At 41.0% G+C, this 18,442-nt stretch overlaps 1 protein-coding gene across 1 annotated transcript in view; it reads left to right on the plus strand.

Annotated features, from left to right (window-relative positions):
- The first annotated feature begins 7,555 nt into the window (after window positions 1-7,555).
- The window catches only part of LOC106610595 (MAM domain-containing glycosylphosphatidylinositol anchor protein 1), a 357,350-nt gene continuing 346,463 nt past the window's right edge, over window positions 7,556-18,442 (plus strand). The window contains exon 1 of the mRNA XM_082956545.1: window positions 7,556-7,639. Coding sequence (XP_082812671.1) covers window positions 7,573-7,639 — 67 coding nt within the window. The 5' untranslated portion in view covers window positions 7,556-7,572. The remainder of the gene's footprint in view (window positions 7,640-18,442) is intronic.

An 18,442-nucleotide genomic window follows, 5' to 3' on the forward strand; every position in this document is an offset into this window, starting at 1 on the left:
CTGCCTGTTCACCCCGCTATCATCCAGAAGGCGAGGTCAGTACAGGTTAGAGGTTGACCGATTAATCGGAATGGCCGATTAATTAGGGTCAATTTCAAGTTTCATAACAATCGGTAATCGGCATTTTTGGACACCGATCATGGCCGATTACATTGCACTCCACGGGGAGACTGCGTGGCAGGCTGACTACCTGTTATGCGAGTGCAGCATGGAGCCAAGGTAAGTTTCTAGCTAGCATTAAACGTATCTTATAAAAAACAATCAATCTTAACATAATCACTAGTTAACTACACATGGTTGATGATACTACTAGTTTATCTAGCTTGTCCTGCGTTGTATATAATCGATGCGCTGCCTGTTAATTTATCATTGAATCACAGCCTACTTCGCCAAACGGGTGATTTAAGAAGCGCATTTGCGAAAAAAGCACTGTCTTTGCACCAATGTGTACCTAACCATACACATCAACGCCTTTCTTAAAATCAATACACAAGTATATATTTTTAAACCTGCATATTTAGTTAATATTGCCTGCTAACATGAATTTCTTTTTAACTAGGGAAATTATGTCACTTCTCTTGCGATCTATGCAACAGAGTCAGGGTATATGCAGCAGTTTGGGCCACCTGGCTCGTTGAAAACTGTGTGAAGACCATTTCTTCCTATCAAAGACAGCCAATTTCGCCAAACGGGGGATGATTTAACAAAAGTGCATTTGCGTTAAAAGCACAATCGTTGCACGAATGTACCTAACAATAAACATCAATGCCTTTCTTAAAATCAGTACACAGAAGTATATTTTTTTAAACCTGCATATTTAGTTAAAAGAAATTCATGTTAGCAGGCAATATTAAACTAGGGAAATTATGTCACTTCTCTTGCGTTCATTGCACGCAGAGTCAGGGTATATGCAACAGTTTGGGCCGCCTGGCTCGTTGCGAACTAATTTGATTATGACATAACATTGAAGGTTGTGCAATGTAACAGCAATATTTAGACTTAGGTAAAATACGGAACGGTTCCGTATTTCACTGAAAGAATAAACGTTTTGTTTTTGAAATTATAGTTTCCGGATTTGACCATATTAATGACCTAAGGCTCGTATTTCTGTATGTTATTATATTATAATTAAGTCTATGATTTGATAGAGCAGTCTGACTGAGCGATGGTAGGCAGCAGCAGGCTCGTAAGCATTCATTCAAACAGCACTTTACTGCGTTTGCCAGCAGCTCTTCGCAATGCTTCAAGCATTGCCCTGTTTATGACTTCAAGCCTATCAACTCCCGAGATTAGGCTGGCAATAAGAAAGTACCTATTAGAACATTCAATAGTCAAACGTATATGAAATACAAATGGTATAGGGAGAAATAGTCCTATAATAACTACAACCTAAAACTTCTTACCTGGGAATATTGAAGACTCATGTTAAAAGGAACCACCAGCTTTCATATGTTCTCATGTTCTGAGCAAGGAACTTAAATGTTAGCTTTTTTACATTTTGCATTATTTACACCAAATTGAACATGTTTCATTATTTATTTGAGACTAAAAAGATTTTATTGATGTATTATATTAAGTTAAAATAAAAGTGTTCATTGTTCATTCAGTATTGTTGTAATTGTCATTATTACGAATATATATATATATAAAAATCGTCCGATTAATCGGTATCGGCTGTTCTGGTCCTCCAATAATCGGTATCGGGTTCGGCGATGAAAAACCTTAATCGGTCGACCGATAGTACAGGTGCATCAAATCTGGGACCGAGAGACTGAAAAACAGCTTCTATCTCAAGGCCATCAGAATGTTAAACAGCCGTCACTAACATTGAGTAGCTGCTGCCAACATACTGACTCAAACAAATTTTCTATTGGATTGAGGTGAGAGCTTTGTGATGGCCATTCCAATACCTTGATTTTGTTGTCCTTAAGCCATTTTGCCACAACTTTAGAAGTATGCTTGGGGTCATTGTCCATTTGGAAGACCCATTTGCGACCAAGCTTTAACTTCCTGACTGATGTCTTGAGATGTTGCTTCAATATGCCATCTATTTTGTGAAGTGCACCAGTCCCTCCTGCAGCTAAGCACCCCCACAACATGATGGTGTTGGTGTTCTTCAGCTTGCAAGCCTTCCCCTTTTTCTTCCAAACATAACGATGGTCATTATGGCCAAACAGTTCTATTTTTGTTTCATCAGACCAGAGGACATTTCTCCAAAAAGTATGATCTTTGTCCCCATGTGCAGTTGCAAACAGTAGTCTGGCTTTTTTATGGCGGTTTTGGAGCAGTGGCTTCTTCATTGCTGAGTGGCCTTTCAGGCTATGTCGTTATAGGACTCATTTTACTGTGGCTATAGATACTTTTGTATCTGTTTCCTCCAGCATCTTCACAAGGTCCTTTGCTGTTGTTCTGGGATTGATTTGCACTTTTCGCACCAAAGTACATTCATCTCTAGGAGACAGAACGCGTCTCCTTCCTGAGCGGTATGACGGCTGTGTGGTCCCATGGTGTTTATACTTGCGTACTATTGTTTGTACAGATGAATGTGGCACCTTCAGGCGTTTGGAAATTACTCCTAAGGATGAACTAGACTTGTGAAGGTCTACAATGTTTTATCTGAGGTCTTAGCTGATTTCTTTTGATTTTCCCATGATGTCAGGCAAAGAGGCACTGAGTTTGAAGGTAGGCCTTGAAATACATCCACAGGTACACCTCCAATTGACTCAAATTATTTCAATTAGCCTATCAGAGGCTTCTAAAGCCATGACATCATTTTCTGGAATTTTCCAAGCTGTTTAAAGGCACAGTCAACTTAATGTATGTAAACTTCTGACCCACTGGAATTGTGAAAGTGAAATAGTCTGCCTGTTGTTGGAAAAATTACTTGTGTCCTGCACAAAGTAGATGTCCTAACCGACTTGCCAAAACTATAGTTTGTTAACAAGAAATTTGTGGAGTGGTTGAAAAACAAGTTTTAATGACTCCAACCTAAGTGTATGTAAACTTCCGACTTCAACTGTATATACTGTACTTTATACCATCTACTGCATCTTGCCTATGCCGTTCGGCCATTGCTCATCCATATATTTATATGTGCATATTCTTATTCATTCCTTTACACTTGTGTGTGTAACCGATGTGAAATGGCTCGCTAGTTAGCGGGGTGCGCGCTAATAACGTTTAAATCGGTGACGTCACTCGCTCTGAGACCTTGAAGTAGTTGTTCCCCTTGATCAGCAAGGGCCGTGGCTTTTGTGGAGCGATGGGTAACGATGCTTCGAGGGTGGCTGTGGTTCGAGCCCAGGTAGGGGCGAGGAGAGGGACGGAAGCATTACTGTTACATGTGTATAAGGTAGTTGTGAAATTGTTAGATTACTTGTTTTATATTACTGCACGGTCAGAACTAGAAGCACAACATTTCGCTACACTCGCATTAACATCTGCTAACCATGTGTATGTGACCAATAAAATGTGATGTTATAAACAGCAGGTGCTATATCATAGACCAATCAGAATTCATCTCTCGGCATGTCCAGCCCATTCATTATCTCAGCCAATCATGGCTAGCAGAAAGGTTTCTGTGGCTAAACCAACTAGGCTCATAATTTAACGAGTTTATTCATATTTACAGATGGCACAATAGTTTGTAATTAAGGCACATGAAAGTTCACATGGTCTAGAAGGCATTTCTGCCAAAAAAATGCATTTTGATAAAAAAAAAAAATACATTCAAATACCTCTCCTGTGAAGTAGTGACATGAGACATACGCTTAATTTCCTGAAACTAGTCACATGTGCATATTTTATATAGTAGACTATTCAACCGTGGGAGTGTGCCACGCTCATTGGGGTGAGGCCACAGACGTAATTCAAAACTAGACATTGAACTGACATTTGGTTGAGTTCTAGTTTTGATTTACATTTGGTTGAGTTGTCAACTAACATGAATTCAACTTGAAATCAACAAAAAATGTCACCATGTCATTGGATTTAGGTTAGAAGTTGAGTGAAAAAATACAAAATGCCCTTATGTTGATTACTTGTTTATTCAACGTCATCAAATTGATTTCCAATGACATGGAAACAATGTTAATTCAACCAGAGAGAGTGTGTGCAGACAATTACTTTTGAGGCACACAAATGAGCGAGATATTGACTTGTAGGCCTGTACACTATATACAGCGTATTCGGAAAGTATTCAGACCCCTTGACTTTTTACACATTTTGTTACGTTACAGCCTCGTTCAAAAAAAGTTTTAACCCTTTCACACGTACCATCACACGGGGTGTGATTGTTCTACAGTGGTCCCTGAAGCGTACGATCACACCCGTGTGATTAGAACACTCATTTAGAACGCTCATTTAGAACGGCCAGTTTCGAATGACGCAACAATCAGCATTTGAGCTGGCCACATTTTTTTCAGAAACTATTTACACAAACACATTCCTTACAAAGTTATGTCCAGAATGTGAGCAGTTTATTTTTGGATGCAATGTTCAGATATTCACAGAAGTATCTATAGCACAACACAATCATCCAAACCGGAAAAATGTAGGCTACATTAGTCCTAGCGCTAACTGAGGAAAGATTGACCTAACACAAGCAGTCATATTTTCTAACTCTCGGCTGACATAAACTACAATATGAATTAGCTAATAGAAATTACTATGTATAATTAATCACATCACGGGTGAGCTCACCATTGATCGAAATAATTAGGTAAAACACTTTCTAGAAATTGAAAGTAATCCGTCGATTAGTTTCAGCGCGCAGCCATGCATTTTTTCCTCACAGAAACCGAAGATAATAAGAGAAGACAAGATGAGTTTGGTCTGTTTGTTTGCATGTTGAAGGGGTGTGTCATCTACCGTCACATCCCACCATTCATTTCCGGAAGTCCTCAAAAAATGAGTTAACTCTTACTCACCTCATTTTGTTATAACATCTTTGGTCAAACAGACGATTACGTGAAACCCAGAATGCATTGTATGTCAACAAACATGGCTCCATACACATAGCTGGAATTAGCTTAGCTCATCATAATCAGTACAACCTTCAAAACATTATTTTACACACATACTATGCGCCCATTACAATTTATGCAAAAATCGGAACGCATGATTTATCACGAGTAATTGAAAAACGTGAATAAAATACTAAATATATCAATAATACCACACAAAACATTTTATCATAGTGATTTATTGATACAAATGGCGTGTGCAGGCAGTCAATCACGGTAACCTCTCACTCCCACTCTGAGCCATTCAGTGTTGTTGTTTATGTAACAATCACATTCTGGAATGGAGAGAACGTTCGAACATCACGTGCTTAAAAAAACTCACGCTGGGGCGACCGTTAGAGATATTTGGAACTCACACGTGAAAGGGTTAATTGTTATTTTTTCCACGTCAATCTACACACAATTCCCCATAATGACAAAGCCAAAACAGGTTTTTAGACATTTTGGCAAATTTATAAACAAAATTTTTTGAAATATCACATTTACAAAAGTATTCAGAGCCTTTACTCAGTACTTTCTTGAAGCACCTTTGGCAGCGATTACAGCCTTGAGTGGTTTGGGAATGAAGCTACAAGTTTGGCACACCTGTATTTGGGGAGCTTCTCCCATTTTTCTCTCAAGCTCTGTCAGGTTGGATGGGGAGCGTCGCTGCACAGCTATTTTAAGTTTTCTCCAGAGATGTTCGATCGGGTTCAAGTCCGGGACTTGGCTGGGCCACACAAGGACATTCGGAGACTTGTCCCAAAGCAACTCCTCCGTTGTCTTGGTTGTGAGCTTAAGGTCATTGTCCTGTTGGAAGGTGAACCTTAGCCCCAGTCTGAGGTCCTGAGTGCTCTGGAGCAGGTTTTCATCAAGGATCTCTCTGTAATTTGCGCCGTTCATCTTTCCCACAATCCTGACTAGTCTCCCAGTCCCTGCCGCTGAAAAACATCCCCACAGCATGATGCTGCCACCACCATGCTTCACCGTTGGGATGTGATGCTTGGCATTCAGGCCAAAGAGTTCAATCTTGGTTTCATTAGACCAGAGAATCTTGTTTCTCCTGGTCTGAGAGTCCTTTAGGTGCCTTTTGGCAAACTCCAAGCAGGCTGTCATGTGCCTTTTACTGAGGAGTGTCTTCCGTCTGGCCACTCTACCATATAGGCCTGACTGGTGGAGTGCTGCAAAGATGGTTGTCCTTCTGTAAAGTTCTCCCATCTCCACAGAGGAACTCTGGAGCTCTTTCAGAGTGACCATGGGGTTTTTGGTCACCTCTCTGACCAAGGCCCTTCTCCCCCGATTGCACAGTTTTTCTGGCCGGCCAGCTCTGGGATGAGTCTTGGTGGTTCCAAACTTTTCCATTTAAGAATGATGGAGGCCGCTGTTTTTGGGGACCTTCAATGCTGCAGACATTTTCTGCTACCCTTCCCCAGATCTGTGCATCAACACAATCCTGTCCCGGAGCTCTACGGGCAATTCCTTCGACCTCATGGCTTGGTTTTTGCTATGACATGGACTGTCAACTGTGGGGCCTTATATAGACAGTTGTGTGCCTTTCCAAATCATGTACAATCAAGTTGTAGAAACATTTTAAGGATGGGGAATGGAAACAGGACTCACCTGAGCTCAATTTCGAGTCTCATAGCAAAGGGTCTAAATTACTATGTAAATAAGGTATTTCTGTTTTTTATATTTAATACATTTGCAAAACTTTCTTAAAACCTGTTTTCACATTGCCATTATGGGGTATTGTGTGTAGATTGATGAGGAATAAAATGTATTTAATCCATTTTAGAATAAGGCTGTAACGTAGCAAAATGTGGAAAAGTCAAGGGATCGGAATACTTCCCGAATGGGTTACTTTTCTGAAAGAGACAAGTGTATGAATTCACAATGAATTCATCATGCTAGGCGAAGCTAAATCAGTTGCCAAATTGAGTGACAAAGCGCATCAATCATTCTATCGTTTTGATTGACTCGTTTACGGGCCTTTAATAGGCATTCAATTAAAACACAATATCACACAAAATATCAGTTAACATGATTGATTTGGCACGGTTGTCTATTGCTTATTTATTATTCCGTTTTATCACCTATTCAGCGAGGAATGTAATCTATTTGTATTTTTGGAATTGTTCTGAATGAACATTGCTGCGTGTGTGTACACCCACGTGTAATAGGCTATGTGTGTGGTGATATGCTGGTGGGTGAAATCGTGTTATGCTCGTTGCCCTTACCTGCCTGTTAGCAAATTCTGAAATACACCATAATAACTTTAGGCAATCCTGTCAAACCCAAGAATTATTACAATTTAATTATACGTGCGAGGGAGTTTAAATGATTTACGGGGCCGAACAAACATAGATGTAATACTCCTCACTTATTCTCATGTCTGGATTATTAACTAGTCTACTGTCGCTGTTACACGCTACTCACTATAATCTACCGTGGCTCCTTCAATCTAGTCATGGTGCTCTCATGCCCTCCTCTTTCCCCATTCACTCAGACTGAGAAACCTGCTCTTCTCTCTCTCCGACTCTTTCCAGGTTATGAGGGATCGGAGCTGAAGATGGAGCTTTTCTGGATTTTGGTATTTTCTATCATCTACCCGTATGCGCGAGGGCAAGGAGTGTACGGTAAGAAATAATCAATCAATCAATCAAATGTATTTATAAAGCCCTTCTTATATCAGCTGATGTCGCAAAGTGCTGTACAGAAACCCAGCCTAAAACCCCAAACAGCAAGCAATACAGGTGTAGAAGCACGGAGGCTAGGAAAAACTTAATAGAAAGGCCGGAACCTAGGAAGAAACCTAGAGAGGAACCAGGCTATGAGGGGTGGCTAGTCCTCTTCTGGCTGTGCTGGGTGGAGATTATTACAGAACATGGCCAAGATGTTCAAATGTTCATAGATGACCAGCAGTCAAATAATAATAATCACAGTGGTTGTCGAGGGTGCAACAGGTCAGCACCTCAGGAGTAAATGTCAGTTGGTTTTTCATAGCCGATCATTCAGAGTATCTCTACCGCTCCTGCTGTCTCTAGAGACTTGAAAACAGCAGGACTGGGACAGGTAGCACGTCCGGTGAACAGGTCAGGGTTCCATAGCCGCAGGCAGAACAGTTGAAACTGGAGCAGCAACACGATCAGGTGGACTAGGGACAGCAAGGAGTCATCAGGCCAGGTAGTCCTGAGGCATGGTCCTAGGGTTCAGGTCCTCCGAGAGAGAGAAAGAATGAAAGAAAGAGAGAAAGAGAGAGAAATATGGGAGAATTAGAGAGAGCATACTTAAATTCACACAGGACACCGGATAAGACAGGAGAAATACTCCAGATATAACAGACTGACCCTAGCCCCCCGACACAAACCACTGCAGCATAAAAACTGGAGGCTGAGACAGGAGGGGTCGGGAGACACTGTGGCCCCGTCGGACGATACCCCCGGACAGGGCCAAACAGGCAGGATATCACCCCACCCCCTTTGCCAAAGCACAGCCTCCACACCACTAGAGGGATATCATCAACCACCAACTTACCATCCTGAGACAAGGCCGAGGATAGCCCACGAAGATCTCCCCCACGGCACAACCCAAGGGGTGGGCGCCAACCCGGACAGGAAGACCACGTCAGTGACTCAACCCACTCAAGTAATGCACCCCTCCTAGGGACGGCATGGAAGAGCACAAGTATGCCAGTGACTCAGCCCCTGTAATAGGGATAGAGGCAGAGAATCCCAGTGGAGAGAGGGGAACCGGCCAGGCAGAGACAGCAAGGGCGGTTCGTTGCTCCAGTGCCTTTTCGTTCACCTTCACACTCCTGGGCCAGACTACACTCAATCATAGGACCTACTGAAGAGATGAGTCTTCAATAAAGACTTAAAGGTTGAGACCAAGTCTGTGTCTCACATGGATAGGCAGACCATTCCATAAAAATGGAGCCTTGTGACCGTAGCATACGTGTGGGTATGTACGGCAGGACCAAATCGGAAAAATAGGTAGGAGCAAGCCCATGTAATGCTTTGTAGGTTAGCAGTAAAACCTTGAAATCAACCCTTGCCTTAACAGGAAGCCAGTGTAGAGAGGCTAGCACTGGAGTTTTTAGCACTAACTGATGTTTATTTAGTTCTTTATCCGGGTAGCCAGAAAGTAGAGCATTGCAGTAGTCTAATCTAGAAGTGACAAAAGCATGGATACATTTTTCTGCATAATTTTTGGACAGAAAGTTTCTGATTTTTGCGATGTTACGTAGATGGAAAAAAGCTCTCCTTGAAACAGTCTTGATATGTTCGTCAAAAGAGAGATCAGGGTCCAGAGTAACGCCGAGGTCCTTCACAGTTTTATTTGAGACGACTGTACAACCATCAAGATTAATTGTCAGATTCAACAGAAGATCTCTTTGTTTCTAGGGACCTAGAACAAGCATCTCTGTTTTGTCCGAGTTTAAAAGTAGAAAATTTGCCGCCATTATGTCTGAAGCACAGGCTTCCAGGTAGGGCAATTTTGGGGCTTCATCATGTTTCATCAAAATATACAGCTGTGTGTCATCCACATAGCAGTGAAAGTTAACATTATGTTTCCAAATGACATCACCAAGAGGTAAAATATATAGTGAAAACAATAGTGGTCCTAAAATGGAGCCTTGAGGAACACGGAAATTTACAGTTGATTTGCCAGAGGACAAACCATCCACAGAGACAAACTGATATCTTTCCGACAGATAAGATCTAAACCAGTCCAGAACTTGTCCGTGTAGACCAATTTGGGTTTCCATCCTCTCCAAAAGAATGCAGTGATCGATGGTCTCAAAAGCAACACTAAGGTCTAGGAGCACGAGGACAGCTGCAGAGCCTCGGTCTGACGCCATTAAAAGGTAATTTACCACCTCACAAGTGCAATCTCAGTGCTATGATGGGGTCACAAATCAGACTGACGCATTTTGTATACATTGTTTGTCTTCAGGAAGGCAGTGAGTTGCTGTGCAACAGCTTTTTCAAAAATGTTTGAGAGGAATGGGAGATTCGATATAGGCCGATAGTTTTTTTATATTTTCTAGGTCAAGGTTTGGCTTTTTCAAGAGAGGCTTTATTACTGCCACTTTTAGTGAGTTTGGTACACATCTGGTGGATAGAGAGCCGTTTATTATGTTCAACAAAGGAGGGCCAAGCACAGGAAGCTTTCAGTAGTTTAGTTGGAATAGGGTCCAGTATGCAGCTCGAAGGTTTAGAGGCCATGATTATTTTCATCATTGTGTCAAGAGATATAGTACTAAAACACTTGAGTGTCTCTCTTGATCCTAGGTCCTGGCAGAGTTGTGCAGACTCAGGACAACTGAACTTTGGAGGAATACGCAGATTTAAAGAGGAGTCCGTAATTTGCTTTCTAATGATCATGATCTTTTCCTCAAAGAAGTTCATGAATTTATGTGAAAGCCATCCTCTCTTGGGGAATGCTGCTTTTTAGTTAGCTTTACGACATTATCAAAAATACATTTTGGATTGTTCTTATTTTCCTCAATTAAGTTGGAAAAATAGGATGATCGAGCAGCAGTGAGGGCTCTTTGATACTGCACGGTACTGTCTTTCCAAGCTAATCGGAAGACTTCCAATTTGGTGTAGCATCATTTCCGTTCCAATTTTTTGGAAGCTTGCTTCAGAGAGCGGGTATTTTCTGTATACCAGGGAGCTAGTTTCTTAAGACAAATGTTTTTTGTTTTTAGGGGTGCGACTGTATCTAGGGTATTGTGCAAGGTTAAATTGAGTTCATCAGTTTGGTGGTTAACTGATTTTTGTACTCTGACGTCCTTGGGTAGGCGGAGGGAGTCTGGAAGGGCATCTAGGAATCTTTGGGTTGTCAGAGAATTTATAGTACGACTTTGGTCCTTGGTTGGTGTCTGAGCAGATTATTTGTTGCGATTGCAAACGTAATAAAATGGTGGTCCGATAGTCCAGGATTATGAGGAAAAAAATTAAGATCCACAACATTTATTCCATGGGACAGAACTAGGTCCAGAGTATGACTGTGGCAGTGAGTAGGTTCAGAGACATGTTGGACAAAACCCACTGAGTTGATGATGGCTCCGAAAGCCTTTTGGAGTGGGTCTGTGGACTTTTCCATGTGAATATTATAGTCACCAAACATTTGAATATTATCTGCCATGACTGCAAGGTCCGATAGGGAACTCAGTCAATCCAGGGAACTCAGTGAGGAACGCTGTACATGGCCCAGGAGGCCTGTTAACAGTAGCTATAAAAAGTGATTGAGTAGGCTGTATAGATTTCATGACTAGAAGCTCAAAAGACGAAAACGTCGGGTTTTTTTGTGTATTGAAATTTGTTAGCAACACCTCCGACTTTGCGGTATGCGCGGGGATATGGTCACTAGTGTAACCGGGAGGTGAGGCCTCATTTAACACAGTACATTTATCAGGCTTAAGCCATGTTTCAGTCAGGCCAATCATATCAAGATTATGATCGGTGATTAGTTCATTGACTATAACTGCCTTGGAAGTGAGGGATCTAACATTAAGTAGCCCTATTTTGAGATGTGAGGTATCAATCTCTTTCAATAATGGTAGGAATGGAGGAAGTCTTTATTCCAGTGAGATTGCTAAGGCGAACACCACCATGTTTAGGTTTGCCCAACCTAGATCGAGGCACAGACACAGTCTCAATGGGGATAGCTGAGCTAACTACATTGACTGTGCTAGTGGCAGACTCCACTAAGCTGGCCTGCACCCTGCTGCCTGGCCTGCACCCTGCTGCCTGGCCTGCACCCTGCTGCCTGGCCTGCACCCTGCTGCCTGGCCTGCACCCTGCTGCCTGGCCTGCACCCTATCTCATTGTGGAGCTAGGGGAGTTAGAGCCCTGTCTATGTTCGTAGATAAGATGAAAGCACCCCTCCAAGCCAGAGACAATTACTCGATGCCGACACATCTTTCTAGCTGCTTTACACGCTGAAGCTATGTTGCGCTTGGTGACCTCTGACTGTTTCATCATGACATCGTTGGTGCCGACATGGATAACAATATCCCTATACTCTCTACACTCACCAGTTTTAGCTTTAGCCAGCACCATCTTCAGATTAGCCTTAAAGTCGGTAGCCCTGCCCCCTGGTAATAAAGTGTGTGTGTTTGTGTGTGTGTTACACTGTCCATTCAGTGTAATATGATGGTAATAAACAACGCAAATATTGAGTTATTGCAACAACAAAAAATACGCACAGTTGTACCGGGCTGGTCTCATAGACTAGACGTAACATAGTAAATGAAAATCCGGGACACTCAGATTAGTATGATATGTTATTTTTGGTATGGATACATGAGACAGAAGGTTACTTAAAAGAAAACTCCACCCAAAAACGATATTTTTGTATTTGTTTCGTTAGTCCATTGTTGACATAGTCCCTAAATGTTTTGCTTGTCAGCAATCAAGTTTTCAAGATGTGTTACCTTCAAAATACAGAATTCTTCCCCCTATGATGCATTTTGCATCATATGATGCCGTGTCTTGCATCATATAATGCAACACTTGATGGCTGACAAGCAAAACATTATGGGAGTATCTCAACAATGGACTAATGAAACAAATACCAAAAGATCATTTTTGGGTAGAAAAAAATTAAAGGAGGGTGGGTGGATGGGCGTAGAATGCGAATGCCTAGCAACCCATAGGTTGCATGTTCGAATCTTATCACGGACAACTTTAGCATTTTAGCTAAATTGTAACTTTGCAACTAATTGCTACTTTTTTGATACTTAGCAATTACTTACCATGTTTGTTAACTCTTCCCCTAACCTTAACCCTTTAACTTAACTTCTAACCTTAACCCCTATCCTTAAGCCGTAGCCTAGCTAATGTTAGCCACTTAGCTAATGTTAGCATTAGCCACAACAAATTTTAACTTGTACATATCATACGAATTTGTCACGGGCGTCGTATGAATTGGACCAACATGCTGCGGGTACGTGAATGCTTATTTTATCTTTATTAAATAAAAATGAACACTGAACAAAAAGAACGACGAAAACAGTCGTCAGGTGCAACAAACACTAAACAGGAAACTACCCACAAAACCCATAGAAAAACACCCCTACTAAATAGGACCTTCAATTAGAGGCAACGAGGAACAGCTGCCTCCAATTGAAGGTCAAAACAATACACTAGACATAGAAATAGAAAAACTAGAAAATAGAACATAGAAATACAAAACATAGAACACAACACAAAAACCCCGACAACACAAAACAAACACACCCCTGCCACATCCTGACCAAACTACAATAACAAATAACCACTTATACTTGTCAGGACGTGACAGAATTGTGATTTGTAACATATCATATGAATTGTAATTCGTAAAATATCATATGAAATGGATGATGGACATCCACAAATGAATACATACATACCATACATCCACAAATGAATACATAACATATCATTCTAATTTAAAAATTCCAGATTTGTGTTTACTATGTGATGTCTACCCCTGAGTCCAGGTTGGTAGGACACAGTCCGATTTAGTTACTTCTTTCTCATTCATTTTATGATCTTAATTGTCTTGTCCCAGAAAAAAAAATGTCTTGGTGCCACAAGAGATTAACAAGTTATAATATTATTAATATTAACAATGATAATAATAATGGGCCTAATGCATTTCCACCTCCAGCTTGCTTCGTGCATCCAAATGCTCTGACATAAAATCTATTTGACATGAAATTTTAATAGTAATTAGAAAAGTTGGAGGCTTTCTCAGTACTTGGTAATGTCTATTAAGTCAGCAAGAAGAGCATGGCTTCGAGGGGATTCCTAGTATTGCATAATGAACCTATTGAAACCTACATACACTAAACAATGCTGGGTTAAAAACAACTAAATTTGGGTTATTTCATAACCCAGTGCTGGGTAAATATTGGACAGAACACACAACCTGGGTTATTTTGACCCAACCAGTTGGGTTGTGTGAAAAACCAAACATGTTCGGTTGTTTGGATTACCCAAACATGGGCTAATTTAACCATGAGTAAAAAATGTTTAACCATCTGTTGGGTTGACCCAGCAGCTGGGCCTTTTTTATTTAATTTATTTAACCTTTATTTAACCAGGCAAGTCAATTAACAGAGTTGTTGTAACTGAGTCAGGTTTGTAGGCCTCCTTGCTCGCACACACTTTTTCAATTCTGCCCACAAATTTTCTATAGGGTTGAGGTCAGGGCTTTGTGATGGCCACTCCAATACCTTGCCTTTTTGTCCTTAACTTAATTAGGATAGGGGGCAGCATTGGGAAGTTTGGATGAAAAGCGTGCCCAGGGTAAACTGCCTGTTTCTCAGGCCCAGAAGCTAGAATATGCATATAATTAGTAGATTTGGCCACTAAAGCCATTGCGAATGACCAGTGCACTGGTGTTGTATCGAGGTTTCTGCTGACCTAGGTGCTTCTTCCACTTGACAGCTGTATCACAGAGTTGCTGATGGTAGCTCCCAGGATTATATTTTAAATAGGATAGTAGCCTAGACAAGAAATAACTAATATTGGTAGCCATCTAGATGTAATCTACAGTCTACTCAATGGGGAGAGCATGAACATGTGAACAGGAACCACACCAGGACACCGTGTCCTTAGCTGTCACAACCCTGTGTGATTCGGTTCACTCAGCTCTCAGCTGCGTGACATATGGAATCGTTTTGCAGGCCAAATGTTCTGCCCTAACAATATGTAAGCTACAAAGCTTGGCAGACAGCTTACACTCTTCCAATAAAGAATCAGGAGGCACTAGTACCGTTAAGAATCTTTAGTAGAATATATTTTGTTTGTTAAACTGTGATAGATACAGAAAGGAGAAAATGTGTGAGGAAAAAGTCACTATATACTGTACATTCACACAAATGGATACAAATAAAGAACAGCATCTCAATCACAAGTTACCAACAAGAAAACGAGCTTAGCTAGCCAACATGACCATTCGGAAATTATGACAATTTACATCATAGGAAAGGTGCCACTAAACATATACACAATCTAAGTGTCCATATTTAAGTGATAATGCCCTCGAAGCCGGTGTTCGTTGGATATATTGGCACGTGTGTTAGGCCCAAGACTTCGCCAATATATCCAACAAACACCAGCTTCGAGGGCATTATCACTTTTATACAACGGGTTACCAACATATTCAAATAATAATCGCCATATTTTCATTAACTTTATTTTGATTAATTTATTCTATTTCATCCTTCCACAAGATATAGACCTGACACAAATCTAGGGTTGCTAGAGACGTGACCCAGTCATTCAGTCTTTTTGTTCTGTATCTATAGACGCTACCCAGTCATTCGTTCTAAATGTTCCATTGCCATACTGGCTGGCAACGATCGTATCCCTTGCTTGCTAGATAGCCAACTACGGCTAATTTACAGTCACGTCAAAAAGTGCAGCCAGAATAACAGCAAAGTAGCTGCATTTGTTTAAGCTGTTTTCTAGTGACATTTATTTGGATACATCCATAACAATGAGCTAATGAGGCACGATTATCAAAAAGGCCTGAGTGCCAAAAGTGTGCAAAGCTATCATCAAGGCAAAGGGTGGCTACTTTGCAGAATCTAAAATATATTTTCATTTGTTTAACACTTTTTTGGTTACTACATGATTCCATATGTGTTGTTTCATAGTTTTAATGTCTTCACTATTATTCTACAATGTAGAAAATAGTAAAAATAAAGAAAATCCCTTGAATGAGTAGGTGTGTCCAAACTTTTGACTGGTACTGTATGTAACTAAGCTATTTCTGGTTTTTATTTTTAATTAATGTGCATAAATTAAAAAAATATATATTTTGTCTTTGTTGTTATGAGGTACTGTGAGGATAAAAAAAAAAATCAATTTTCAAATCAGGCTGTAACGTAACAAAATGTGGAAAAGGTCAAGGCGTTCTTTCCGAAGGCGATGTATGTTCCCACAACTTCCAAGGACCAAATGTGATAGCTGTGTTGTCACCTATGGAGATAGATGCAACTGGCTGTCCTTGGGGAGCCGAATGCCTCACGCAACAAAAACAGGAGATAGAATAACCCTAACCCTGTGAGCCGAACACACCTGATTTGACACTTCCACTCGGAAAGCCCTCTCACGCCTATCATGTTCATTAGCCTACTAAACCCTTGTCATAAAGTAACTAAGTAAGCCTTGCCCGGACCAGAACGGCCCACAGGGTTAGGGTTATTCTATCTCCTGTTTTTGTTGCGTGAGGCAGCTTTATGTACAATAATATTGCCTGGACACTTGCTAGCTAGCTCACTAACAAATGAGATAGGTTTGATAATGTGCACTAACAAAAAAGTCCTTTAATCACAAAACTTGTTAGCTAGACGTAAAAGAGCTAGAATAAAATGTGTATTGTGCAGCTTTATTGTTTCAGTTCTGATGAAAAGGGGGTGGAGTACCAGGTTGGTACGCAGCAGGTACAACTTTTGTTCTAGAAGGAACGGCCTCCTATTGTGCTAAGTACCTGTCGGCAGTCAAATTTCTCATTGTGTCTGACTTCTTAAGCTTTTCTTTAGATACTCTAGTGGCTTATACTGCTAATGATATCTAGATTCGATTCGTCCTGATCCCTCTTTGCGTTACTGTTCATCGATTGTGCTGCTTTTGTATTTCGATACAGTTGTCTAAAGCTTCTAACACAGTCTTGTCAATCAAAAGGGGTGCTAACAGAAGAGAGAGAGAGGGAGAGCTAATATCTTGTATTGCTTAGGCACAATGCATGCCAAAGACGGCAACATGTGCCAGAAGTTGCCGCTATACAATTATCTAAGATCAGTTATGCATTTTTCCACTTAATGGTTAAGATTTGGGCAGTGGCAGGCTGACCCTTTATCTGTGCCTGAAAAGGAAAATGTATATCCAGAGTGTGGAGAATATGGACACTCTTTCCTTACCACAGATGAGGTATTTAAAACAATGATTGGATTGTCATAAAGGTTCACTAGACTGTGTAGTAACATGTAATTACAGTTTCTGTGCAACATAACATAAATTGTGGCATTGACCTCCATCTCAATGTGCAGGCCTGAATTTACGCTCTCTCACTCATGGAAGACTTTCCGGTATTCTTGGAACACACTTGTGTTTTCTCCATTATTGATCACACACACACACACACACACACACACACACACACACACACACACACACACACACACACACACACACACACACACACACACACACACACACACACACACACTTCTTCTACTACTGTATTCATGAATTGAACTGCTTCTTAAAGGCCTGTGGCCTAGAAAGACCAGAGTTATAGCGCCCGTGACCACCAGGGCCTACAGTGACTGACTCTTCGTCTTCCTCATCCTCAGCACTTTTTTGTCTATCTCTCTCTTATGCCTCTCACCGCCGCATGTGGGTTTTTTGGATGCTGAATATTGCCCTTTTTTAATAACCATTCATAATTTATCTGTGGCTGTGAGGCGTTTGAGCGCGAGGGAGGGAGGGATAGAGAGATGGAGGAAGAGAGGGGGGAGCGCAGCCACATGAGCTAGTGAAAATAAAGTAAAGATTTTTTTTTTTTTTTACTTTGTAATGAAATGCATTCTATAATGGTTGAGAAATGACTATTGTTGCATTCACTTTTATAGAAGGAAGATGTATTTTTTAATGTAAAGACAATGTAATATATTTTCTCCAGGCCCTGCTGGGAGATTGAAGTAAGTAAGCATTTCACTGTAAGGTTGTATTCGGCGCAAGTGACAAATACAATTTGATGGTATTTAGGCCCCAAACTATACAATGGCAGTTAGGAGCCATTTCCACAGTAGGGGCCAAAATGTCTTTCTTTTTAGCTGGGAAAAAGTGGAGGACAGTGGAGGAGAGAGACAATAGTGTCTGGGGCCTTGGAAGGTCGAGAGCTGAGCTATTCTTCCTCACTCTCTATCTCTCTCCTCTATCTTCTCTCATTCTCTATCACCTCTCTTTTTCTCTGATTCACCTCCTCTCTTTTTTCTCATCTATATACTCTTATCCTCTCTCCTTTCATACTCTCTCAGTCCCTCTAATTTGTAATATTCTCCTATAGGCAAAATTAAGTGAAAACACTATAGATGGTGGATTTGATCTCCCCCCTGAGATAGAGAGAATGTGTGTATACTGTATGTGTGTGTCAGAAAGACAGCAGGTTGCCGTCTCTCCTTTGATTTCTCTCACTCACACACACACACACACACACACACACACACACACACACACACACACACACACACACACACACACACACACACACACACACACACACACACACACTTGCATTCAAATAACTGAGAGAGAGGGATAGTTTTCTGCTATCCATCACCATCTCATGTATTATCTCCTCTCCCAATACTATCCCAAAGTCCCTGTTATTTCATTGGGCCCTGGCAGTGTGGCCGGCTGGTACACAGA

Source organism: Salmo salar, chromosome 09 (genome assembly GCF_965601325.2).
Source record: "Salmo salar chromosome 09, fSalSal1, whole genome shotgun sequence".
Taxonomy (NCBI): domain Eukaryota; kingdom Metazoa; phylum Chordata; class Actinopteri; order Salmoniformes; family Salmonidae; genus Salmo; species Salmo salar.